Source organism: Hypanus sabinus, unplaced genomic scaffold (genome assembly GCF_030144855.1).
Source record: "Hypanus sabinus isolate sHypSab1 unplaced genomic scaffold, sHypSab1.hap1 scaffold_264, whole genome shotgun sequence".
Taxonomy (NCBI): Eukaryota; Metazoa; Chordata; class Chondrichthyes; order Myliobatiformes; family Dasyatidae; genus Hypanus; species Hypanus sabinus.
This window is the reverse complement of record NW_026780770.1, coordinates 235,162-262,752: the sequence shown is the minus strand read 5'-3', so window position 1 is coordinate 262,752 and position 27,591 is coordinate 235,162. Positions and strand designations below refer to the sequence as shown.

Sequence of the window (27,591 nt, the reverse complement as noted above, 5' to 3'; positions counted from 1 at the left end):
GCGGTCGGTCGCTGTTGAGCGATACTGACTCTGTGTCTGACCCTGAGATTGTATGACAGGCAGGTTTGGCGGGAGCCTCCCTTTGTGTCTGTCCCTGTGTGCGTGTGATGGGACGATGCGTGGGCAGCTTCAGTCTGTGTCAGATCCCAAGATTATCTGATGGGACTGTGTGTACGAAACGTCTTTCTGTGTCTGACCACGGGAGAGTGTCATGGGCGGTATGGAGAGAGCTTTACATTGTTTTGATCACGTGATTGTGCTGTGGCAAGAGGCAGAGAGAGTTTGACCCTGGGAGTGTGTGATGGGAAGGTGCGTTGGGAGCTTCACCGCTGCTCTATTGTCCATGCCTCTCCTGTTCGGGGCCTTTGTGGACGCAGGTCAGATTTAATACAATATATGGGCTTTTGTCGTTTTGTCTGCGAGAGCGAGAAGGGTGCGCGGATCTGGGCAGCGACCGAGTTCCTGGGCACCAGACTGTGAGACCGACCTACCTCAGCCTGCAGTTTGAGGCACTATGGACCACTGTTTCTTTGCACTGTTCCGCGGAGCAGCAGTAACCTCAGACCCGTTTCTCTCCTCGAATAAAACTCAAGACCGACACCAAGAAAGGAATTTACATCGGTTTAATGATTGCATCGTGGCAAATGTAAATTCAACAACGTCTGACCTCCATGAATATATGTTGCTCATTATTTTTTTAAACAAAACTATAAAAGTTTATTTGCGCAACGTATACAGAAGACAGGGAGTACACTCAGATTAAAATATGATTACTACCGTCCATTAAACAGTCAGATGCCTGCGGGCCACCGCTCCCGATGATCCCCCAATGTACCTATTGCGATCGGATACTCCCTGTCCAAAGACAGCCGGTCACGAACGTATCGTCGGAAGAGGGGCAAGCAGGCAGATCAGGTAGAATCCTCCATTTTCTGACTGCGAGATCGGTAAATGAGTATCACTGCCAGGCACAGGAGCAAGCGCACCAGGAGCTCCTCCTAGGGTCCCACCCCGTTGTGTACTGGGTGTCCGTATATGAGGAGCGCCGAGCTAAGATGCTGCCAGAACCTAAGCAGTAGTCCCATCAGATACTCAAAGAGGGGCTGCAACCTCCCTGTCAGTCACACATAATTGACTGACCGGCGACAACGAGTGACCGGTTGAATAATCAGTCCCGTTTCTCACCGTCATTCTGGTCGGGGGACCGATGAGTATAAAATCACACTTCACGGAGGTGTCCGAGATCGCTGCAGATCCAGGGTCACTGCCGAGGGATTTGTCAATTTAACATCATTATATCGGCTACACTGTGGAATGTACCGTTTTCAGCCCGAAGTGAGCATAAGGATTCTCTCCCTGGATAATCCATCCCAGGAACACTGAGGTCCCAGACTGTGTAAGTCCCTGGCGCTTCACTTGGAGGAGCTCCCGAAACCAGTCACCAGGAGATAGCAGCGCCGCTGGGCAGGACACGTAATTACGCCAGACCTCTTGTGACGTCACAGGACACTCGGCTGGAGCGTGGTCCGTTGGAAACATTGGTTATTAAATAGGGAAGGCAGCTCTTAAAAGGGAGTACGGGGAAATTCGGCAAAAAATGTCCCAATTCCGTGGGCGCGAATGTTCACACGGATACTCTCAGACCGGGTCTGGTTTCATCCAAAGAACTCAGTTCCTTCCTCCCGGTCTCACTGAACTTATTCACAATCAGCCTGAAACAGATGGGAGAATAAAGATGAAATAAACAGATTACACAATAGTGTCAGTAACAGGGGACCGGGGTTAATGTTTCAACGACACGCACAGACAACTATCACCAGAATACCCGCGGATCCGCTAATATTTTATCAATTGAACATTCACACAAACACTCACTCGATCCGCTGCAGATTCGGGAGGGTCTGTATGAGGCGGCGAAGAGCAGTCACAGATTGGTCTGTGAGAAAATTGTAACTTAAGTACAGCCCCGTCAGTGATGGGTTTGTACTGAACGCGAAGACAAGGTGGTCGACACCAGCGCTTGTGAGACAGACACGGCACAAACTGGAGATGAGAGAAAGTGAGAGTGAAGGACACAGAGAGACAGGAGACGGTACAAATCCCCAGTGTTTATCTGTAACACAATTACTGATCACATTAATGTTCAGTGTCAGATAGCCAGTGACTGTAAACACAATCTCCCACAGTCTGGTACTTACCACAGTTTCTGTATTTTACACTCTGACTTCCTCAGAGCCGCAGACACCAGTTTCACCCCTGAATCTCCCAGTATATTATCACTCAGATCCAGTACCGTCAGTGATGAGTTTGTACTGAGAGCGGAGGCGAGGTCCTCGGCACCAGAATCTGTGAGACCGACGTCAATCAACCTGCAAATACAAGACAGGGGGTAACGCGCAAGTACACAGGAGACGGTACAAATCCCCAGTGTTTATCAGTAACACAGTTTCTGATCACATTAATGTTCAGTGTCAGACATCTAGTGACTGTAAACACAATCTCCCACAATATGGTACTTACTCCAGTTTCTGTATTTTACCCTTCCACTTCTTCAGAGCCACAGACACCAGTTTCACTCCTGAATCTCCCAATATATTATCACTCAGGTTCAGCTCTGCCAGGGATCGGTTTGTACTGAGAGCGGAGGCGAGATACACGGCACCCGAATCTGTGAGACCGACACGGGTCAACTTGGAGATGAGAGAGAGTGAGGGTGGACGCAGAGAAACAGGAGACGGTACAAATCCCCAATGTTTATCAGTGACACAATTACTGATCACATTAATGTTCAGTGTCAGACACCCAGTGACTGTAAACACTATCTCCCACAGTCCAGTACTTACCGTAGTTTCTGTATTTCACACCCCGGGTTCTTCAGAGCCGCAGACACCAGTTTCACTCCTGAATCTCCCAGCTTATTGTGACCAAGGCTAAGCACAAACAGAAAAAATGATGAACAAAGTGATTCAAACCGTGGGTCTGAGGGAATTTCTCTCACTCGGATATTTCAGGAAACATTAAACCCTCCAGAAAATCACTGATCAGAGTTCCCATCACTGTCAATGTCCGTCACTGCCCAGCTCAAGGGGATTCACCGAATGTCAGTAATTTAGTCAGTCAATGTGACCCTGCAAACTCCACATATTCTGTCTCATACTCTGAATGATAGAAAAGTGTTCCAGACGTGAAAAGGTGTGGAAGGAGCCCGGGTCAAAAGTGGGAGAGAGTGCCACAGTGAGGAAGATTTGTGAATGGGAAAGTGTCAGTGAGACCCACCTGAGAAAAAGGGATAGGCAGAAATAATCTGCAGGAGGAAGTGGAATAGGGTGTAGAAGGAAGAAGGAGAGATGGCACAGAATGTATGGGAAATGGGGAGCAGAGAGATCCCCATGAGAAAATGGGATGGGGATGAGCGGTCCCACAGGAGGATATCAATGGGAAAAAAAGAATCTGGCAGACGAGGGGATGGCCTAAAGACATGGCACAGGCGGTGTGGGTTTTCAATGAAGCCCACAATCGGGACAGGTGATGCGCCTATGGTTGTGGGCAGGGGTGGAAAATCTCACAATGTTATTTCTTTCTTTCTCACTGGGACAGTGTGATGACGGTCTCTTGTCTCTCACCTGGAAGGTGGTGTGAATCTCTGACCCACCTGCTGCAGTCAGTATCGGTCTGGGTGTCAGTAACAGTGAGAAGGAACATTGTCAATGGACGTGTCACAGGCAGCGAGAAACACGGACATTCCTGTGATTTACTCCCATTAAACCAATGGCCGTTGTTCACTGATCTGATGAAGTCTCCAACATCCCTTCACAAGGAACCACAGAACCCTCCCGTCCTTGGGGAATTACTGACCGATACCCTGGGCATTTGTCACAATTCTTCTCAATCTGATTTACTACAGTTTTACCCAAATCCCTATGGAACAGTTTCACAGATCAGAGTAAAAGATAAATCAAGTTACCTCAAATCCTGGCACTTGTGCAGCCCGGGTCCCAGCCGCTGTATTCCTTCACACTGAATGTGGCAGTTCCCCAGGTCGAGGTGTTTTATTGTATCACAGAGTCCGATGACCTGAGACAGGACCGCGCAGTCAATCGGGGTCAGTGTCATTCCACTGAATGAAAGTGTTTCCACAGATCCCAGTGCGGCCTGAGCCAGTCCACGATTCTGAGACTCAAGCAGATTGTACAATGTGTTCAGGAGGCTCCTTTTACCAGCTTCACTCTTCGTGTTTCCACTCTGGCGTTTAACCTCCTCCTTCACCCAGTCAATAACCCGGCAGGTTGTTTGATGAGGAAATGGACCCAGAAACTCCTCCAGGCCCGCAACGGTCATTGGGGAGGAGAGACCAGCAACAAAACGGAGAAATAACTCAAACCGCCCATCTGTCGTGTTGTGGGCTTCAGTGAGGAATTTCAAGATATCCCCGGGATGTGGATTCAGGAATTGTGCGACTGCAGCTACAAACTCTTGGATGGTGAGGTGTGGGAATGTGTACACCACGCTCCGGTCATAATCCTCTCTTTCCAAAAGCTCTATGAGGAACCCGGACAGGAACTGGGAAGGCTGCAGTTTGTAGTTGATCAAATCCCCATCTGTAAACACAATTTTCCTCTCGAACACTCCTCTGAAGGCCATCTGACCAACCCTGAGTAACACATCACGGGGGTTCTCAATCTCACGGCCGTGATTTCTCAGGATGTTGTAAATATAGTAAGAGTACAGTTGGGTGATGGTCTTGGGAACTTGTTGCGGGTCCCTGACTGTTTGTGTGAAGAAGGGGCCCAGTGCCAGAGCGAGGATCCAGCAGTAGGAGGGGTTGTAGCTCATGGTGTACAGGATCTCGTTCTGCTTCACGTGTTTGAAGACAGCTTCTGCCACCGTCTGATCTTCAAAATGCCTGTGGAAATATTTCTCCTGTTCCTCACCAACAAATCCCAGGATTTCAGCACAGAGATTTATCTCCGACTTTTTCAATAATTGTAACGTAGTGGGGCGTGTTGTCACCAGCACCGAACACCCTGGGAGCAGCCTGTGCTGGATTAAACCGACCACAATATCAGACACCTTACACCAGGATTCAGGATCTATGCATGTGTGCTGAGGATCTGTATCTCTCTGACAGTCAGCAAAACCAATTATGTCATTGAATTCATCCAAACCATCGAATATAAACAGCAATCCCTCTGGGTTCTTCAAGACCTCCCTCAGGATATTCCGGAAGTAAGGATACTGATCAAGAATCAATTCCCTCAGGTTTATTCGACAGTTGATAGAGTTTAAATACCGGAATTTAAAACTGAAGACGAACTTGAATTGTTTGTATATTTTCCCTGTGGCCCAGTCATAAACAATCTTTTGTACCATTGTTGTTTTCCCGATCCCAGCGACTCCGGCTACTGCTGCCGAAATCCCAGATTTTGATTTACTCCTGGAAAAGCTGCTCTGGAACAACTGATCGAACCGGAATTTTTCTGTGCAGTCCTCATGGTCTCTGCCTCTTGCCAGCAGCTCATGTTCCACCAGTCTCCGATTTCCAACAGTAGAAATGACCGTGAGCTCAGCGTATCGATCAACCAGCTGGAAAACCTTCACCTTCTCCCTCATCAGGATCGTGTTCACTCTCAGTGTTTCAGTTTGTGCCCGCAGAGTCTCCTTGTGTTTCTGTTGAACATCTTCCATGGGAACAGACAGTGGACAAACTGTTAGATGCCTCAACTCAGAACTCAGTATTTAAGCACATAAGTGTTAGCTCAAAGCTATTGCATTAATTGGATTCATCAATGGATGTTCGTGCAGTAAAGTAAATTCAATTAACAGACTGCCGACTGGACAGAGTGACTTAGTCCAGATAAAAACCAGATCATCACATTTTCATATTAACTGTGCTGTGAAGGTGAGTATTTCCCTGGTAGTTTACTGACCCCCAACTGTCCGGTACTGGACATCCTCCCATTAATGCCAGAGATGTCATTGTTCCTGTGGAAGAACTTTGAAAGTCCAGTATTGACGTGGCGTATGGAGATAGAGAAGAGTGTAGTGGGTATTCAAACAAAGGAGCAGATCGGGAATCACAGCTATCCCTCCCCTCTCCCCGTCATTGATTCATGAAGTACTGTCTTTGATCAGTATGTCCACTGTGTGGGATGTGATGGGGGGGGGGGAGAAAATGTCATTGTCTTTTCAGGAGATTGAGACAGTCAGCATTTTGACATTAAAAAGCAAACAATCCCCCCCCCATCATCACAGATGCTGATCAGCTCACTGAGTTCTTCCAGAAAATAGTTGAGCCGACTACACAATTTGGATAGCGGAGGATGAGAGGTGACCTGATAGAGGTGTGTAAGATGATGAGAGGCATTGATCGTGTGGATAGTCAGAGGCTTTTTCCCCAGGGCAGAAATGGTTGCCACAAAAGGACACAGGTTGAAGGTGCTGGGGAGTCGGTACAGAGGAGATGTCAGGGTTAAGTTTTTATTTTACTCAGAGAGTGGTGAGTGCAAGGAATGAGCTGCCGGCAACGGTGGTGGAGGCTGATACGATAGGGTCCTTTAAAATACTTTCAGATAGTACATGGAGCTTAGAAAGATGGAGAGCTATGGGTAAGCCGAGTAATTTCTAAGGTGCGGGCATGTTCCGCGCAAATGTGTGGGTCGAAGTGCTTGTATTGTGCTCTGGCTTTACTATGTTCCTATTTTTTTCTGTGTTTCTATGGTCTATGACTTTAAATACAAGTTTGGAGACCACGGCGATTTCAAATCGGGTGCTGCAGAAAGCAACTGAGACCGGGAAGTTTCGTTAGCAGGTGGTTCAGGTTTTCAGCTGCTCCAGGACCTGCATGGAACATAGAACAGCACGGGAATGCGAACCTCTGCCAATAACGTTTTAGTGCCAGACTGATGGCACATTAAACTCTGCCTTCCTCAATTTAGCTGCAGACCTGTCCGTATTCACAGCCATATTACAACAGAATTTGTGTTCACTGCTCCCAACGGCTCTCCCAGGCAATATGGGGAGTGCTCAAGGTTAAGACAGATGCGATCATCCCCAGTAGAGATAGAGGATTTGATATGCAGGTAAATTCTGGAAAGATGCAATAGCAGCTAGTTTACTGCAGAAGGTAATTTTAACATTCCATGTGTTGCTGATGACCCAGCATATTCTGTCCCGTCTTTCCTTACTGCAAGTGTATTTCAGGAATCATCTCCGATGGTGGGATGTGTTCTGGGAATAATGTGTGTAATATCTGAACTAATGAAGAGGCCATATTGCAGCTGGTATCTCTACTGGGGATGATCGCATCTGCCTTAACCTTGAGCACTCCCCATATTGCCTTAGTGCTTGAACTCGCCAGAATTTCCTCTCAGTGCAGCTGCCAAATTTCCAAGATCAGTAAATAATGCTCCCCAATCACTTTAACCTCGCCCTCAAATCTGAAATATCAGAACTCTAGAAAATTGGGCTGCCAATTCCGTCTCTCTCAATCAAATAAGATCAACAAATTTTACTACCAAAACTGCACACAATACTGCAGATTCGGCATCACCGATGCCTTATACAACCTCACCATAACATTCCAACTCTTATACTTAATACGTTGATTTATAAAGGCCAATGTGCCTAAAGCTCTTTTTACGAACCTATCTACCTGTTGAAATTGCTGGGGCCATGGCAGATATATTTAAAAACGTCAGTATCTATGGGTGATGTGCCGGTGGATTGGAGGATAGCTCATGTTGTTCCGTTGTTTAAAAAAGGTTCTAAAATTAAACCGGGAAATTATAAACCGGTAAATTTGCGGTCGGTAGTAGGTAAATTATTGGAAGGAGTATTTGCATAGGCAGGAGCTTATAAGGGAGATTCAACATGTTAGGTCATGCCTACCAAATCTATTCGAGTTTTTCGAGGAGTTCACAAGGAATGTGGATGAAGGGAAGGCAGTGGATGTTGTCTACATGGGCTTCAGTAAAGCCTTTGACAAGGTCCCGCATGGGAGGTTAGTTAGGAAGATTCAGTCGGTAGGAGTACATGGAGAGGTAGTAAATTGGATTACACCTTGGCTTAATGCGAGATGCCAGAATGTGGTAGAGGAGGATTGCTTCTCTGCGTGGAGGCCTGTGACTAGTGGTATGCCACAGGGATCAGTACTGGGTCCATTGTGACTTATCATCTATATCAATGATCTATATGATAATGTAAATTGGATCAGCAATTTTGCTGATGATACAAAGATTGGAGGTGTAGTGGACAGTGAGGAAGGTTTTCGAAGCCTACAGTGGGATTTCGACCAGCTAGAAAGATGGGCTGAGAAACGGCAATTGGAGTTTAATACAGACGAGTGTCAGGCAAGGCACTTTGGAGGGACAAATCATAGTGGAACATACAAGGTAAATGGTCGGGCACTGAGTAGTGCAGTAGAACAGAGAGATGTGGGAATACAGATACAAAGTTCACTAAAAGTGTCGTCTCAGGTAGATTGGGTCATAAAGAGAGCTTTTGGAACGTTGGACTTTATAAATCAAAGTATTGAGTATAAGAGTTGCAATGTTATGGTGAAGTTGTGTAAGGCATTAGTGAGGCCGAACTTGGAGCACTGTGTGCGGTTACGATCAGCAAAATACAGGAAGGATATTACTAAGGTTGAAGGAATACAGAGAAGGTTTACAAGGATGTTGCTGGGACGTGTGAAACTGAGTTAAAGAGAAAGGATCAATAGGTTAGGACTTTATTTCCTGGAGCGTAGACGAATGAAGGGAGATTTGACAGAGGTGTATGAAATTATGATGGGTACAGATAGAGTGAATGCAAGCGGGCTTTTTCCACTGAAAGCTAGGGAATAAAACCAGAGGACATGGGTTAAGAGTGAAGGGGGAAAAGTTTAAAGGGAACATGGGGAGGGGGCTTCTTCACACAGAGAGTGTTAGGAGTGTGGAATGAGCTACCAGTTAAAGTGGTAAATTTGGGCTCACTTTTAACATTTAAGAAAAGCTTGGACAGGTACATGGATGAGAGGGGTATGAAGCGAGATGGTCTAGGTGCAGGTCAGTGGGACTAGGCAGAGAAATGGTTCGGTACAACCAAGAAGGGCCAATGTGCTGTAATGTTCTATGTTTCTATGGTTCTAACATCACACTTCCATGTGCTGATAAACACTCAAAATCCCACTACCTAACCCACAGCTCTTTCCGCTGAACTAACTAGTTCAGACCAAACAATTCCATCATGTTAGTTTTCCTGCCATTGCCGGCCTTACAATAAGTTTTATTAGAATAACCTGTATCTACTAGGCAGGAGATAATGTATCTGGACAAGTGCTTGGAGTGGCGGTGGAGAGCATTGTGTCTCTGTTATGGAAAGGAATGGCGATGCCCTGAATTGAGGACCTGAATTAGGAGAAGGCAGATGTCAATGTAATACATGGTCTGGATGAGGTGTAGGGACAGTTAGTTGCAGCTAAACTACAGATGAGAACAGATTTATATAAGGATGTCGGAAACATGCCAAGTGTGTACAGGAATTCACTGAGATTGCAGAGCCTTTCAGGAGTGTGCAGGATCACAATATGTCAGGACCCTGCCAGGGGTGTGTGGTGTCTCATAGTGTGTCAGGACGCTGTCGGTTGTATGTGGGATCTCACACTGACTCAGTACCCTACTAGGGATGTGTGTGATCTCAGGAACCTGCCGGGGGTTTGTGTGGTCGCAAGAGTGTTCGGAACCAGCCAGGTATGTGTGATCTAATAGTGTCTTAGGACCCTGTCAGGATGTGTGGGGTCTCACAGTGTCTCAGGACCGTACTAGGGGTGTGGGGGTCTCATGGTGTGTCCGGATCAATTCAGGGGTGTGTTGGGTCACGAAGACAGTCAAGACCCTGCCAGAGGTGTGTGGGGGTCTCACAGTGTTTAGGGTGCTGAAAAAATACACGGAGTTACAAAGGAAGGAAGCTGATAGGTAGGACTGCAAGTGTAGTAATCTCCTAATTCCTACCTGTGCCACCCGACAGTAAGGACAGGTAAACAGTGAGGTATGCATGTCTGAAGAATTGGAGCTGGAAGGAGGGAATCAGATTTCTGAATAATCGGGACAAAAGGGACGTGTTGCACTTAAATTCCGGGAGTGTCAATATTCTTGAAGGCAGATTTACTGAAGCTATTGAAGCAGTATAAACTGATATGGCAGGGGGATTGGAACCAGAATGATAGAGCTGGGGATCAGCCATCAGCTTTACAAGTAGCTGATAGGTGTAACATGAATGGAAGGAAGGACAATCACATGACTGGCTACAAATGCAGTCAGAGCAAAGAATGAAATTGTATCAACGTTGCAAATTTCAAAAGGACAAAGGATGCAGAATGGAAGGTGCAGTATATAAATGTACGTAGCATTCAGTATAAGGTGGATGAACTTGTTGCACAATTAGAAATCGGTCGGTATGAGATGAAAGGCATTACTGAGTCGTAGGTGAAAGAAGACGACAGTTGGGAGCTTAACGTCAAAAGCTATACTTTCGATCGAAAGGGCCGGCAGGAAGGCTTATAAGGGCTCTGTTGGTAAGTGATAGAATTAAGTCTTTAGAAAGAAGTATTATAGGGTCGGAGAATGTTGATTTTATAGTTGTTGTTAAGAAGTTGCAATAGTTAAGAAAATATTAATGGAAACTTAAATCGGCCTTCAAATATTATCCACACTGGAAAGGCATGCTATAGGGTAATGACAAAATTGCAATGGGGTCTTAAATATGCAAGAGGATTGTGAAACTCAGGTTGGTATTGGATGACAAGAGAGGTAATTTGTTGCATGCCTACGAGATGGCTTTAGAGCAGCTAGTGATTGACACTGCTCTGGAAAGTCTGTCTTCGAGTTGGTACTGTGTAATTAGCCAGATGCTATTAGGAAGCTTAACGTGAAGGAACCCTGAGGAAGCAGTGATCATAATATGATTGAATTCATAGTGCAATTTGAGACCGAGAAGCATAGCTGACTTGTATCTGTATAGCAATGGAATTACAGAGACATGAGAGAGGAGCTTGCAGCGGAGGATTGAAGAAGGATACTTGCGCGGAGCAGAGACGGCGGGAGTTTCTGGGAATAGTTCACAGGGCGCAGGATATGTATGTCCCACAGAGGAATAAGTTCTCAAATGGCAAGGGTAGACAACCGTGGCTAACAAAGGATGTTAAGGACTGCTAAAAGGCTGGGGAAGGGCATATGCTAGCAAAAGTGAGTAAAAGTCGGGTGATTGGCAAGCTTTTAAAATTTAACAAGGCAACTTAAAAACAGCTGTAATAAGTGATCAAGGGTATAGAAAGGAAATTATATTCTGGTTAGATTAACCTCAGTGATTGGCCAAGTGTTGGAGGCTCTTATTAAGGATGAGGTACTTGGAGCCTAATGATAAAATAAGTCAAAGTCAGTGTGAAACCTTGCCAAGGGAAATCTTGCCTGAAAAATCTGATAAGAGTTAAGAGTTGTTATAGGAATTAGCAAGAAAGGTGGGAAAAAAAGAGGCCATGGATTTCATTTACTTGGATTTTGAAAAGACGTTTGATAAAGTGCCATACAAGAGGCTGCCTACCAAGATAAAATTGGAAGAAAGGGAAAAAAATGGCAGATAGAATACAGTGCTGTAAAATATATGATAATGCATTTTTGGTAAAAAAGAACAACAGAGCCGACATTTATCAAAATGTGGAGAAGGTTCAAACACAAGAGGTGCAGCCTCGTGTAGGACTCTCGGAAGATTAATTTACAGGTTGAGTCTGTGGTAAGGAAGGCAAGTGCAAACGCAATGTGTCAGAATCCTGGAGGGAGTGTGTGCTGTCTCACAGTGTGTCAGCAATCTGACAGCGGGGTCTCAGAGAGTGTCAGGACCCTGTCAGCAGTGTGTGGGGTTTGAAAGTGTGTCAAAACCCTGTTACGGTGTGGGTGTCTGACAGTGTGTCAGGATCCTGTCAGGGGTGTGTGGGATCTCCCTGTGTGTCAGGACCCTGCTGAGAATGTGTGGGTTCTCCATTCAACAGATTTCGGCGAGATGGGGAGCGTGGGAAAACGATGTTTGTTGAAATACAACACGAGTGAATCTGCAGATGCTGGAAATAAATAAAAACACAACATGCTGACAGAACTCAGCGGGCCAGACAGCATCCATGGGAGAAGGTAGTGACGACGTTTCGGGCTGAAGCCCTTCATCAGGAGTCAAAGAACCCTCTCTTCTGTTAAATGTAGCGTTCTGTGATCCAACTCCTTCTGTGATTATGAAGCCTCACAATCTCTTGATCCAATCCTCGGGCTCCACTTTCACCGACACATTGTATTTACGGATGCAGTGAGCTTCTTATACAGACGTTCAGAATTTACATAATCTCAATATTGATTATGATTGTTTTCAGTCCTCTGCACCTTCTTCGCCACAATCCACAACCCTCGGTTTCCCTGTCCTAATTCCCATCTCTCATCCTTCCACAGTGTCCATCACACAACACCGGCAGACAGGAATTTCAGCTTCTGTGTACTGAGCTGAGGAATCTGTCCCCCAGTCTCACCCTCTCTAACACTGTAGCAGTGTTTGCACTAGGGAGTGTAGATGTGAACACAGCGGGTTCATCTGCTGCTCTGTGGTTGAACAGACCAGTTGGGATGTTCCCTGCTTTTCTAATTAAAGTGATGCTATTATTACTATTCTGTGACTGGAACTTCAGTGGACGCCCAACTCTGAGAAAATATAATTTGCGGGAACTGGGGGAGTTTGGAAAATGGTTCAGGGTGAGGCTGTTCAGGAGGGGCAGTGCCTGGCAAGGGAAGGTTTTCACTATTTGCTGTGAAGAAATATAAGTTTATTTTCCATTCTCCAGATCGCCCCTTCTCCACTCACTCCGGTGGGGATCTGCAGTTGCAGGCCCCAGAGCGGTGTGACCACTTTCCTCAAACTCGCCAGCTCTCTGCCTCTTTCCACAAAATGTCCTTTGAAAACTCTCCCTCTAGCAAACACGTTTCCCTGTGTCTCACTGTGTTCTCTGTCTCAGTTCCAATATTTACCTGGTCAGATCCTTGGGGCTCAAAAACTGAACCGCCCGACGCAAATTACAACTGTTGGTGGAAACAGAGGCCAAGTTTCAACTTGATGAACTCCGCCTCAGCCTCATCTGGGCCACTGCGTACCGTTCTGATCACCCCACTACCGGAGGGATGTTGAGGCTTTAGAGAGGGAGCAGAAGAAGTTCACCGGGATTCTGCCTGGTTTAGAGGGCATGTGCTATCATGAGAGGCTGGATAAAATTAGCTTGTTTTCTCTGGATCATCGGAGGACGAGGGGGGCTCTGACACAGGTTTACAAGATTATGAGAGGAATAGATCGAGTGGATAGAGAAAATCGGTTTGTCACGGTTGAAATGTCTATTACCAGAGGGAATTCATTGAACGTGAGAGAGTATATAAATGAAGGGGGATGTGAGGGATAGTTTTTTTTTAATCAGTGTCATAGATGCCTGGAAAGCACTGCCTGCTAATTCTTTGAAGTTTTCAAGAGACGTTTGGACAGGCCTATGGATGGAAGGAAGATGGAGGCACATGGACATGGTGCAGGAAGGAAAGACTAGAGTTTGAGTGCATTTGATTTACATCTTAGCTGATTCGGTACAATATTATTTGCCTAATGGCCTATTCCAGTGTATAACCCTTCAATGTTCGATGCATGTTCACTTACCTTTCAGCTCACTGCGAACCTTAAGTAAATCTTGAGCGGGGTTTGATCGATGGGAGGGATCACAGCCTGTATGAATTTGAAGAAATTGAGGGAATAATGTGTAAAATTGTTAAGTGTTCTGTGTTTCAATCCAAATTTAAATTAATCTCTGATATCATCTCACCATATCCCTGTATTTCCTTCAGTATTTTGTCGAACTTTGGGACTGCATTCCGCATTTTGACAAAGGTTTCCCACATCACCCTCCGGGCGCGGGAGCCTTTCTCCATCACCAGGCTCAGGAGGAGTTTAGAACTGTCCGCCCGCTCTCCCTTATCAGCGAGATCAGTGATTTTCTGTGAAGAGTAACGGTGAACATATTGGGGACTGACATCACACAGAGAATAAGAAGTAAATGATGTGCTCTGTAACGGGATCACACTGGGCCGTCACCCTTTTCACCCTTTTCTATCACTGGTTCAGATTCACATGTTTGAGGTTGTATGAACAGTATTTATGTCCTCGCTGTTCTTTTATCTAATTTCATATGCGATGAGACAGATTTCCGACACGTGATGCGCGAGAAGTCAAACCCATTCTCCCTTCCACTCACCCGATGTTCCTCTCCGCTGAACTGATTCTCGACCGTTAACGCCTGGCTCACTTCGTGCACCCCTCCTTCCATCGCCTGCTCCAGCCTGTCCCCGTAGAAGTTCGTCAGCTGCAGCAGCTGGAAATCGTTCCAGCTTGCCAAGAGCTCGGTGATCACTGAACTCGGACCTGTGAAGGAAAATGGGGAGGATTAAGGAAATTACTGAGGCCTGACACCATATCGGGCAGTAACTTTCTCTCTGGTAGCTGAAGATGGTGCGCAGCAGGTCACAAAACATATTCTGAAGTATCTGGGGCAATGGGCGCGGTCCCGGAATGTGTGGTTGGTGGGGTGTGGATTGTGGGGTGTTGGGATGTATAGTTACATCTGCTGAAAGAAGATCTTTCTTGTCCCCGAGAATAAACGTCGACTCTGGAAAGGACACTGCTTATTCCTAAGAATACAGAGACCATTGGACATAACTATCTTCGTACTGCCCATTAGAACTGCTTTGCTCTGGTCAGATTCTGGTGCTCTGCCTGCCTATTCAATCCCTTCCTTGGCAAATCTCTGGGATATTTCACAAAATGTTGGAGGAACTCAGCGGGTCAGGCAGCATCCATGGAGGAGAATAAGCAATTGATATTTCGGGCCAAGGTCATTCATTGGGACTGGAAATGAGGGGACAGAAATTCTAGATTTTGCCACATTACATTCTATTCCTTGTGGTCATGATCTGAAACGTCAACTGTTTATTCCTCACCATGGATGCTTCCTGACCTGTTAAGTTCTGTCAGTATTCAGTGTGTCTTTGTGTTACTTGAAACTTCTAGCATCTGCAGAATGACTTGTGTTCTGGAATACCTCACTGTGTTAATGTGCATCACAGACTGCTAATAAGAACAGCATGTAGACAGTAATTGTACTCCTAAGTTCGCGCAGAGATGTTTCTCTCTCTCTCATCTCTCAGATCAGTCCCTTCACAAATAGTTTGTAAATTGCCGATATTAAATTAAACCCTGACACAGAGTCAAGGCAATATTTATAAATTAAAATAATTCGCCAGCATACCCGTGACCTTTCCCGATATCGTTCTGTTACTCTTGAAAGGGAGCAGTGGAAGACCAGGAAATTATAGACCAGTGAGTCTTACCTCAGTGGTTCATAATTTATAAATATATAACCATATAACAATTACAGCACGGAAACAGGCCATCCCGGCCTTTCTAGTCCGTGCCGAACGCTTAATCTCACCTAAACGGCGCTCAGCCCGTAACCCTCCAATCCTTTCCTGTCCATATACCTATCTAATTTTACTTTAAATGACAATACCGAACCAGCATCTACCACTTCGACTGGAAGCTCGTTCCAGTCAGCTACCACTCTCTGAGTAAAGAAATTCCTCCTCCTGTTACCCTCAAGCTTTTGCCCCCTAAATCTTAACTCATGTTCTCTTGTTCGAATCCCCCTAATCTCGACGGAAAAAAAAGCTTATCCACGTCAACTCTATCTATCTCACTCTTAATTTTAAATGCCTCTATCAAGTTCTCCCTCAACCTTCTACGCTCCAAAGAATAAAGACCTAACTTGTTCAACCTTTCCCTGTAACTTAGGTGCTGAATCCTAGGTAACATTCTAGTAAATGTTCTCTGCACTCTCTCTACTTTGTTGATATAATTCCTATAATTCGGTGACCGCAACTGTACACAATACTCCAAATTCGGCCTTACCAATGACTTGTACAATTTTAACATTACATCCAAACTCCTATATTCAATGCTCTGATTTATAAAGGCCAGCATACAAAAAGCTTTCTTCAACACCCGATCCACATGAGATTCCACCTTAATGGAACAATTCATTATTATTCCTAGATCACTCTGTTCTGCTGAATTCTTCAATGCTCTACCATTTAATATGTATGTCCTATTTGGATTATTCCTACCAAAATGTAGCACCTCACACTTATCAGCATTAAACTCCATCTGTCATCGTTCAGCCTACGCTTCTAACTGGCCTAAATCTCTCTGAAAGCTTTGAAAACCTACTTCATTATCCACAACGCCACCGACCTTTGTATCATCTGCATACTTACTGGTACAATTTATCACCCCATCATCCAGATCATTAATGTATATGACAAACAACTTTGGACCCAATACAGACCACTGTGGCACACCAGTATTCACCTGCCTCCAACCTGACAAACCATTATCCACAGCTACTCTCTGATATCTCCCATCCAGCCACGGTTGAATCCATTTTACTACTTCAATATTAATACCTAACGATTGAACCTTCCTAACTACCCTTCCGTTCGGAACCATGTTACAGGTCTCACTGGTCCATATAGTCAACATCCGCTGTTTTACCCTGGTCAACTTTCCTCGTAACCTCTTCAAAAATTCAGGTAGTTTGTCAAACTTGACCATCCACGCACAAATCCATGTTGACTGTTCCTAATCAGCACTGTCTATCCAAATAATTATATATAGCATCTCTAATAATATTTTCCATTAATTTACCCACCACTGACGTCAAACTGACAGGACTGTAATTGCAAGGTTTACTCTTAAAACCCTTCTTAAACAATGGAACCACATGAGCAATACGCCAATCCTCTGGCACCGTCTCCGTTTCTAATGACATTTGAAATATTTCTGTCAGAGCCCCTGCTATTTCTACACTAACTTCCCTCAAGGTGCTAGGGATTATCCTGTCAGGATCTGGAGATTTATCCACTTTTATATTCCTTAAAAGCACCAGTACTTCCTCCTCTTTAATAATTATAGTTTCCATAACTTTCCTACTTGTTTCCTTTACTTTATACAATTCAATATCCTGCTCCTCAGTGAATACGAAGAAAATATTTTTTTCAAAATATATCCCATCTCTTTCGGCTCCTCACATAGCTGCCCACTCTGATTCTCTAAGGGACCAATGTTATACCTCACTATCCTGTTGTTATTAATATAACTGTAGAAACCCTTTGGATTTATTTTCACCTTATTTGCCAAAGCAACCTCGTATCTTCTTTTAGCTTTTCTAATCTCTTTCATAGGATTCTTCTTACATTCTTTATAATCCTCGAACACCTCACTTACTCCATGCTGCTGATGTTAATTGTAGATATCTCTCTTTTTACTAAACAAACTTCTAATATGCCTTGAAACCATGTCTCTCTCAAATTTTAACCTTTCCTTTTAACCAAACAGGAACATAAGGATTCTGTACCCTCAAAATTTCAACTTTAAAAGACCTCCAGTTTTCTTTTACATCCTTCCCACAAAACAAATTGTCCCAGTCCACTCCTTTTAAATCCTTTCTCGTCTCCTCAAAGTTGGCCTTTCTCCAATCAAGGATCTCAACCCTGCGTCTATTCCTATCCTTCTCCATTATTATATTGAAACTAATGGTATTGTGATCACTGGACACGAAGTTCTCCCCAATACATACCTCCGTCACCGGACCTATTTCATTCCCTCACAGGAGATCCAACACTGCCCCTTCACTAGTCGGTATCTCTATGTATTGCTGCAAAAAAAAAACTATCCTGCGTACTTTTTAGAAACTCCAACCCGGTCTATGTGTGGAAAATTAAGATCTCCGACAATCACCGCCCTGTGCCTACTACAAATATCTGCTACCTCTTGCAAATTTGCTCCTCCGATTCTCGCTCCCCATTAGGTGGTCTATAATGCACCCCTATAAGTGTTACTAGACCTTTCCCATTCCTCAATTCCATCTAAATAGCCTCCCTAGACGACCCTCTCATCTATCCCATCGGAGCACTGCTGTAATATTTTCTCTGACAAGCAACGCAAGACCTCCCCCACCGCCTTGTCCCTCCGATTCTATCACACCTGAAGCAACGAAATCCAGGAATATTTAGTTCCCAATCAAACCCCTCCTGCAACCATGTTTCACTGATAGCTACAACATCATATTTCCAGGTATAATTCCATGCTCTCTCATCCACCTTTCTTACAATGCTCCTAGCATTAATATAAATGCATTTAAGAAATTCCCCACTTCTTCCGCTCTGTTTATCTCTAACAGTACAAAGAACGTTACTGTCTTCTTATTTTCGCTTCTCCCGTACATCTTTTCCCAAACGCCGGTTCCCCTCCCCCCATCTGATCTAGCTTAAATCCACTGGAGCCTCCCTAGAAAACCTACCTGCAAGAATATTTGTTCCTCTCCAGTTCAGATGTAAATCGTCCCGGCGGAACAGGTTCCACCTTCCCTGGAAAATTGCCCAATTATCTATAAATCTTATAAATATTATCTATAAATCTGAAGCCCTCCCTCCTTCAACATGTCTTCAGCCACGAGTTGATCTGCACTATCTTACTATTTCTAAACCCACCTGCACGTGACACTGGTAGCAATCCTGAGATTGCTATCCTGAAATCGATAGAGAAGATCCTCAGAGGAAGATTTATGGAAATTTGGAAATTAGTCAGCATGGCTTTGTCAAGGGCACGTTGTGCCTTATGAGTCTGATTGTACTTTTTGAGTATGTGTCTGAATACATTGATGAAGGAAGAGCTGTACATGTAGTGTTTATGCATTTCAGCAAGGCATTTGATAAGGTAACCCATGCAAGTCTTATTGAGAAACTAAGGCGGCATGGGATCCAAGGGGACATTGCCTTGTGGATCCAGAACTGCCTTGCCCACAGAAGGCAAAGTGTGGCTGCAGAGGGGTCATACACTGCATGGAGTTTGGTGAATACTGGAGTGCCGTAGGGATCTGTTCTGGGAAACTTACTCTACGTGATTTTTATAAATGACCTGGATGAGGAAATGGAGAGATGACTTAGTAAGTTTGCTGATGACACTAAGGTTGGAAGTGCTCTGGATAGTGTGGAGGGCTGACAGAGGTTAGAGAGGAGCATTGATAGGATGCAAAACTGGGCTCAGAAGTGGCAGATGGAGTTCAACCCAGATAAGTGTTCAGTGGTTCATTTTGGTAAGTCGAATATGATGGCAAAATATAGTATTAATGATAAAACTCTTGGCAGTCTGGAGGATCGGAGGGATCTTGGGGTCCGAGTCCATAGGACGCTCAAAGCAGCTGCGAAGGTTGACTCTGTGGTTAAGAAGGCATATGGTGCATTGGCCTTCATCAATCGTGGAACTGAGTTTAGGCGCAGAGAGGTAATGTGGCAGCTATGTAGGACCCTGGTCAGACCCCACTTGGTGTACTGTGTTCAGCTCTGGTCGACTCACTACAGGAAGGATGTGGAAGCCATAGGAATGATGCAGAGGAGATTTACAAAGATGTTGCCTGGATTGTGGAGCATGCCTTATGAGAATAGTTTGAGTGAACTCGGCCTTTTCACCTTGGCGCGACGGAGGATGAGAGGTGAGTTGACCTGATAGAGGTGTATAAGATGATGAGAGGCATTGATCGTGTGGGTAGTCAGAGGCCTTTTCCCAGGGCAGAAATGGTTGCCACAAGAGGGCACAGGTGTAAGGTGCTTGGGAGTAGGTGCAGAGGAGATATCAGGGCCATTATTTGTACGCAGAGTGTGGTGAGTACATGGAATGGGCTGCCGGCAATAGTGGTGGAGGAGAATACGAAAGGGCCTTTTAAGAGAATTTTGGATAGGTACATGGAGCTTCAAAATAGAGGGCTACGGTAGTCCTAGTAATAGCTAGTGTAGGGTCAGTTTCACCACAACTATAGGTTTTCTAAGTTTCTATGTATTTCGGAGTGGTCTCAGCGAGTTGGCTCAGAGATGACCATGACAAACTGGATTCATTCATCTCCCCAGCTACCAGGGTGGACAATCGTCCAATAGAACGCCATAGTCTTTCTCCTCCTGCCATTCCCACCGCCCCGGCAGAGGAACTCATGCTGCTGGGACGGAACCGCCTTTCTCCCGCTGAGCGGCTCCGGAGACTGAGAGCAGGTGAGTGTCTACATTGCAGCCAGTCCGGCCATTTCCGTGCTACCTATCCCCTTCGGCCCATGAAACTCGCCCCTCTCTTCCTAGGACCTTTCGCGATTGAGCGTATTATAAACCCCATGTCAGTTCGACTCAAACTGCCCAGACCTATGCACATCCATCCTACATTCCATGTTTACCAATTGAAACCGGTCTCTGTCTGCCCTTTGTACCCTCCTGCCCAACACCCTCCATCCGGGCGGATCATTGACGACCACCCACCATACACCGTCTGGCGAATACTGCATGTGGGCCGCCGAGGAAGGGGCATCCGGTACCTGTTCGATTGGGAGGGATACAGCTGGAGCAACGTTTCTGGATTGCCTTCTCCTTCATCTTGTTTGTAGTGAGCTGCTGAAGATGTTCTATCGGTCAGTTGTGGAGAGCGCCCTCTTCTTTGTGGTGGCGTGCTGGGGAGGCAGCATTAAGCAGAGGGACGCCTCACGTCTTAATCAGCTGGTAAGGAAGGCGGGCTCTGTCGTGGGCACAGAACTGGAGAGTATGACATCGGTGGCAGAGAAGAGGGCGCTGAGTAGGCGACGGTCAATCATGGAAAACCCTGAACATCCTCTGCACAGCACCATCCAGAGACAGAGAAGCAGCTTCAGCAGCAGGTTGCTGTCAATGCAATGCTCCTCAGACAGGATGAAGAGATCATTACTCCCCAACGCCATTCGGCTCGACAATTCAACCACCAGGGGCAAGACATGTTAAAGTGCCGGGGTTAGGACTGAGATTAAGTTACCACTCAATGCACTTTAGTAAACTATTTAAGAACTTTTTAAAAGCTATTTATTAATGATTTTTGGGAGGGTGATTTTAGATGCATATATTTATACTGAGTTAAATACTGTATATAATTAGTTTTGCTACAATATGTGTATGGGACACTGGAAAAATGTTGAATTGCCCCTTGGGGATGAATAAAGTATCTATCTATCTATCTATCTATCTATCTATCTATCTATCTATCTATCTATCTATCTATCTATCTATCTATCTATCTATCTATCTTGGACCCTTCCCTCATTCGTGATTTCCATCCGGCCCATCTGAACAAGCCTGCTGGTTCGCATGGAGGATCCCGTTGAGGGCGGAGGCATTGTCCTGGTCCCGATCGTTAATCCCCTATTCTGCTCCTAATCCCCTTTGATTATGCCTTAATTCCGATTGTTAATTTCCCATTTACTGCTAATTCGTTTTGATGACAGAACACCTGGTCTCCACCAAGAACTGCAGTACAAGAACCTCGGCGTCACAACCACTAGTCTCCAGTCCATTGGTCTTTTTTCCTATGATGTAACTACGTTCCCTGACCGCTTAGAACCGTTTGTTCTGTCTAGCTCCTTTTTCCGGGTTTACCTCTCAGACTCCACTTCTCTGAGTCAAGGCTCCGCGTCAGGATTTCGTGTCAAGGCTCTAAATCAAGGCTCCATGTCAAGGCTCCATATCAGAGCTCTATTTGCTGTTCGGCGTTTACACCCGTGTAAGAATTTAGACTCAATCTCCGGCCCGTGTCCTGTCCTTGGGTTCGCTCCCTACACTCTTGTAACACTTGGTTTAGTTAAAATTCACCGCTATATTCTCAACAGAAGTTTCTGAATCTGCCGATTATTTCAAATATTCTGAGTTACTTAATGAATACTTTGCTTCAGTATTCACCACGAAATGTGGGGATGACTTACAGTGGACTGAAATCTTGAGTGTATAGCCATTAGGAAAGAGGATGCACTAGAACTTTGGAAAGGTATTAAATTAGATAACCGCCGGGACGAGATATAGCCCAAGCTATTGAGAGAAGCGAGTAGGGAGATTGCTGAGCCTCTGGCGATGATCATTGCATCATCAATAAGGACGGGAGAGGTTCCATCGGATTGGAAGGTTGCAAACATTGTTCCCCTGTTCAAGAAATGGAGTAGAGATAACACAGTAAACTAAAGATCAATGAGACTTACTTCAGTGATAAGCAAAATATTGGAGAAGATACCGAGAGAGCATTTGGAGAGACATAATCTCTTTCGGGATAGCCAGCATGGCTTTGTGAAGGGCCAGTCATGCCTGATGAACCTGACCGAATTTTTGAGGATGTAACAAAACACGTTGATGAAGAGCGTTGATGTAGAGTATATGGATCTCAGCAAGGCATTTGATAAAGTACCCCATGTAAGGATTATTGAGAAAGTAAGGAGGCATGGGATCCAAGGTGGAAGTTCTAAGCCGTTTCTAGAGTAGGTTACATGGTCATCATAACATTGTGGAACTCTAATATGCTGGAGATTTAATGTGGCTTTTTAACACTGATCAACATAAAAATAATTTTGTGTTCAAAGTAAAAACAGCTCTCTTGAAATGTCATCGGAATTAATAACATATATAAAACACAAAATATTTGATTGCATCGGCATTCATCCTATTTTAACATGAGACACAAAATCAGCACTGGGGCAGCCAATTGGCTTTAGATCTCACATAATTAGTTTAATGGATATCTGTTTTTGGAGTCCTATATATAGTCTAGGTGTTGTAATTGATTGTAGTAAAAATTCAGCTGTATCTGGAAGGCCCAGCTTTCGGTGAGTCAGTATCCTGGCAGAAAATACACCCTAAAGACAAAGGAACACTCAAAGCAACTCCATGAAAAGGTTAGAAGATCGATAAAAGAACATTAACAAGTCAGTAAGTCTCCCTTGGAGTACAGTCAAGTTAATCATGGAGAAATGGAAAGAAAATGACACAGCTGTAAATCTGCCCAGAGCAGATGTTCTCAAAACCTGAGTGCCCGTGCAAGGGCACCAGTGAGGCAGGCCACCAACAGACCTATGACAATGGAGGACTAACAAGCGTCAGTCCCTGAAATGGTGGAGACTGCACAGGCAAGAACTGTTCCTGGGTGCTTCACAAGTCGCAGCTTTATGGGAGAGTGTCAAAGAGAAAGGCACTGTTAAAAACAAAAAAAAAAAACTCACATTAAATCTCAGCTAGAGTTTGCCAGAAGGCATATGGGAGTCTCTGAAGTCAAGGAGGAGTAGGTTTTAAGGTCTGATAAAAGCAAAATTGAGATTTCTTGACATCAGACTAAATGCTATATTTGAGGGAGGTTAACGGGGTCAGGTCGTGTTCCTTGAGTGGGTTATATGTACAAATTTGGTGCTGAAAATTATGGACGTTGGCTGTTCACCACTGATTTATGCTATCATATCACTATTCCAGACACTGTAGTGAGTTCTGACCCTGTATCCTGCCCAACGTTGATAGAACTGCAGAGTTACGGCAATGCTACCATATCGGCTATTTAAAACTCCACACAGTTCTCTCCTCCTTTCAGCTGCCAGTTTAATTCTTTGACGTGCGATTCTCCCTGGTTCTGCTGTGCAAGGGATTGTATGGGATATCAGGAAGGGGTAGCGCCTCTGGTGGGGAACATGTCGCGTCCTTTTCAGAGAGGTTTGTCCACCTTTGATCCCCACTCTCATTTGTGGTTACCCGCAGCTGTTTGCTTGCGACAGCGGCCACACCCCGGACAACGGGTTCGACAAGCCGGCTAAACCAGGTGAGGGTAGCCGACGGGTATCAAACCCTCGGTGAGATAGGGAGTTGTCTATCCCAGCATGTGAAGGCAGACTCCGGCGGACAGAGCGGACGAGACCAATGGCAGGTCCAACGGTCAAGAAGGCGATCTCTTCAAGCGTCGTGGAACAAGACACAGAAGTTGTCCTGGTCATGCACTGCGCCCAGTCCCATCTCCAGCCGTCTCGACTCTTGTGCTGCCACCGGAACCAGATGGGAATTGGGAAGAGAGTTTGAGGCTGACGTTGTGCAACTCTCCCTCACTTAAATCCAAATTAGGCCCTAGTCTCGACACCATCATCAAATAGTGTCGAGGTCTTCATCGACGACGATGGAAGAGCAGAAGTGTACCCAGGTATCAAAATGGTTGCCAGTCTTCGGATGAAATTTGCCTGATGTTTCTCAACATAAGTAGAACTGTATCAACAGTAAAGGCAAAATTGCGTATTTTAAATCTAACCTGTCAGAAAACGTGTCCACCACTTCCTCAGCCCCTTTCAAGCCCCTTTAAGACCATCCAGCACTGTCTGTTGCAGACTCGGATTCTGCCCTCCGGATAGTGGACCATTGGTCCCCATAAAGGATTTGCTTAAGAAGTTCGGCGGGTAGAGGCAAAGAATATCGTTTGACTTAAGGGTAAGTTTCCTCCTTTTTATTGCACAATCAGAGAGTGAGGATGCCAACACAGTGGAATACACTTCTTGTGGGATGTGAGAATGAAAGACCTCCAGTGTCTTTGCCGACTACATCTGCAAGAAGTTCATCCAGCTGTAGCTTCTGCCAGAGAACATTGCGAAACTGGAGCAGGAGCTGGATGGACTCTGGAATATTTGGGATGCTGAGGATTTGATTGACAGGTAATAAGGACGGGTAGTTATACCTAAGGTGCAGAACACAGTTAATTGTGTAATAGTCAGTAGGGACTAAGCAGATAGTAGACAGTGCAGGGTATCCCTGTCCCCGTTCCTCTCAATAGCATGTATACTGATTCGGATACGGTCGGGAGGATGGCTCAGCAGAGGTGATCTGCAGCGTCAGGTGTCTGCCACTGCCTGGCTCTGTGAGGCAGAAGAGACGATGGCAAAGCAGGCAGGCAGTAGTGATAGGGTAGAACAGCATCCCCGATTGTCAGGTTTCCTCCAAGATGCCAGAGACAAGGCCATCTCATATCGAGTCTGTAACATTTTTAACTGGGAGGGTGAGCAGCCTCAGGTATCCGTACACTTCAGTACCGATGAAATAGGTAGGAAGGTAACAAGGTCCTGCAAAGAGTGTTTGGGGACTTGGGTGCTAATTAAATGGCAGGATGACATGACTACCAGGTTTGTTATCTCAGGGAGGTTACCTGTCCCTAGTGCTACCGAGACCAGAAAAAAGGAAGATAACACAGTTTAAAATGTAGCTACCGAGTTGTTTGAGGAGGTATGACCAGATTTGTCGATCATTGGCTCTCTTCCAGGGAAGCTGAGATCTGTATAGACATAGCAGTCTGCACTTTAATTTCACGATGGACGGACTAATATCATTGCGGGGAGGTTTACTATCAGCACTCAGAGGCTTTTTAACTAGAGTTGCAGGGAATGGGAACCACTGGACAGATGGTACGATTACTGGATAATGGGCAGATAGTGGAGGAGCTGCACGGAAAATATGCCAGGCCTGTACATAAATTCATGAATGGAAATTGATTGCAATTGCGTCTATATTAGTGCAGGGAATATTGTTCATAAGGCCTATAAGCTTAGCATATGGATCATAATGTAGCGATTGGTGAGATTTGGTTGAGGGAGAGGCAGGACTGGCAGCTTAATAACCCAGATTTCGGTTCTGGTTGCCTGCTATAGGGAATATATCAATAAGATTGATATAGCGCAGAGAAAAATATACAGCAATGTGCCTGAGTTACAGGACTTCGGTTAGAGGGAATGTTTGAACAGTTTAGGATTTTAGGTTAGGGCGGCATTGTAGCATAGCGGTTAGCAAAGTGTCTTTATGCAGTAGCGACCTGCGTTTAAATCCCGCAGCTGGTTAAGTAGCCTATACGTTCTCCCTGTGTTTCCGGTATCCTACCGAATTCCAAACATGTTTGGGCTAGTAGCTTAATTGATTACTTGCATATATTAGGTGGCGCGAACATATCCTGACGTGTTGTATGAAGGATGGGATGGGGTGTGGTGTACACTGTATGTCAAGTCCACTGGCTCCTGCTCATCGATTTGTCCGGCTACTTTTGATGTGAAGCTTCTAATTAAACATGTCTGCCCTTTGATAAACCTGCTCAAACTGTATGCTATCGTTTCATGAATGTCAGAATCAGTTCTTATGAAGTATTTGACAAGGTACTCAATGGTTTATTTGAAACTATTTTGCAATCTACCAACATGCTTCAGGTTCAAAGCTTCCAGACACTTCCGGAACATCTATGTCAAAGGGAAACCCATTATGAGAATTGGCTCCACTTGTGCATAGCTTTTGAATCTTTGTGTTCATTTTCACTCCATTTTGTGGCATGATCACACTCCTCATGCGGTAGGTTTTCTGATAGAATTTTACTGTGTGCTCCTCCCATTTCGTTTGCTTTGCTATCTGTAAACTTCAAATCCATGTTGAAGCGGAATGAAACACGGAGCTGATGCTGGTTAAGAACTATTAGAAACTGACGCTAGGGAAGATTTATTTGACTACAGTTTCCTGGTCCAATTAAGTGGCAAAATGTCCCAAATAAATGAAATAAATCGCAGATATTTTCTCGATCTGAGTTGTTTTCTTAGGGAGGTGTCTTAAATAAGCGTCCGGCCTATTAATTGATGGCCCAATTAAAGGATTCGACTGCCTTATTAAAGTAATCAATCCCACCCTAGAGTCACATAAATGTTTATTACAACCAGAGATGTTGATCGATTTAAATGATACTTCTTTATTTGTGGATCACGTGCTCCTTTACACAATGGAAACAAAAAAAATGGTAAAGTATGAAAAAGTTAAAATTTAATAAGTGAAATGTTGAACAGTATTCATCCCGCTTTGCCCAGTACTTAGCTGACACTTCTCATGCTGTAATTACAGCCAACATCCGTTTCGGATAAATCCCTTTTAGCTTTGCAAAATATGACTGAGCAGGGTATGCTCATATTTCCTTGCAAGGTTGTTCAACTTGTGCCAGGTTTGTTGTGAAGAGGCTCTGCCTATGGGGTCGATATTTCTCTGCGTGAACGCATGGGCTTCCGGTTTTCTTCCACACTCCAAAGACGTTTGGGCTGATAGGTTAGTTCGACGTATGCGTATAATTGGCGGCATGGATTTTTACCCCGTGCTCGATGTAGGAACGGATGGAGAAATACGTTGTATGACATGCCCACTGACTCACGCTCATCTACCTCAACAGCTACATTTTATAAAAATGTCCAGCAGAGTAATCAAACGTGTCTGTCCTTTTATAATCTGCTGACATAGTAAGCTGTCTTCTCACCAATTTCAGAATTAGGCAGTGTTCTTATGTAATATTTTACATGATACTCAATGGTTAATTTGAAACTGCTTGAAATTTACTAACCTGCTCTATTTCCAAAGCTTTCAGACGATTCCAAAACATCTGTGCTGAAAGCAGCCTCTTCATGTAAAATGGGTTCTGCCTCTGGATCTCCATTATATTGAGTACGTTCGATACAATCTCTTCGTTCACTGTCACTCGATTCTGTGGCACGATCAGCTACTCTGTCCTTGCAGCAGCGTTCCAGCAGAGCTCCGCAGCATGAAAGTATGCCACCCATGTCAGTTGCGTTGCTCCCTGCAA

General features: G+C 44.9%; 1 protein-coding gene across 9 annotated transcripts in view; it reads right to left on the bottom strand.

Annotated features, from left to right (window-relative positions):
• Nucleotides 1–608: 608 nt before the first annotated feature.
• Nucleotides 609–27,591, bottom strand: part of LOC132388098 (NACHT, LRR and PYD domains-containing protein 3-like) — a 218,859-nt gene continuing 191,876 nt past the window's right edge. For 8 of the 9 annotated variants that reach the window (XM_059960456.1, XM_059960458.1, XM_059960454.1 and 5 more), the window contains 9 exons: nucleotides 27,352–27,585; nucleotides 14,297–14,463; nucleotides 13,868–14,039; nucleotides 13,705–13,770; nucleotides 3,965–5,678; nucleotides 2,844–2,930; nucleotides 2,199–2,369; nucleotides 1,876–2,043; nucleotides 609–1,712 (listed from right to left, as the gene is read on the bottom strand). In XM_059960456.1, coding sequence (XP_059816439.1) covers nucleotides 1,625–1,712; nucleotides 1,876–2,043; nucleotides 2,199–2,369; nucleotides 2,844–2,930; nucleotides 3,965–5,678; nucleotides 13,705–13,770; nucleotides 13,868–14,039; nucleotides 14,297–14,463; nucleotides 27,352–27,568 — 2,850 coding nt within the window. In that variant the 5' untranslated portion in view covers nucleotides 27,569–27,585 and the 3' untranslated portion in view covers nucleotides 609–1,624. Of the gene's footprint in view, nucleotides 1,713–1,875; nucleotides 2,044–2,198; nucleotides 2,370–2,843; nucleotides 2,931–3,964; nucleotides 5,679–13,704; nucleotides 13,771–13,867; nucleotides 14,040–14,296; nucleotides 14,464–20,509; nucleotides 20,701–27,351; nucleotides 27,586–27,591 lie in introns of those variants that run through there. The other variant, XM_059960463.1, reaches the window with a different exon arrangement.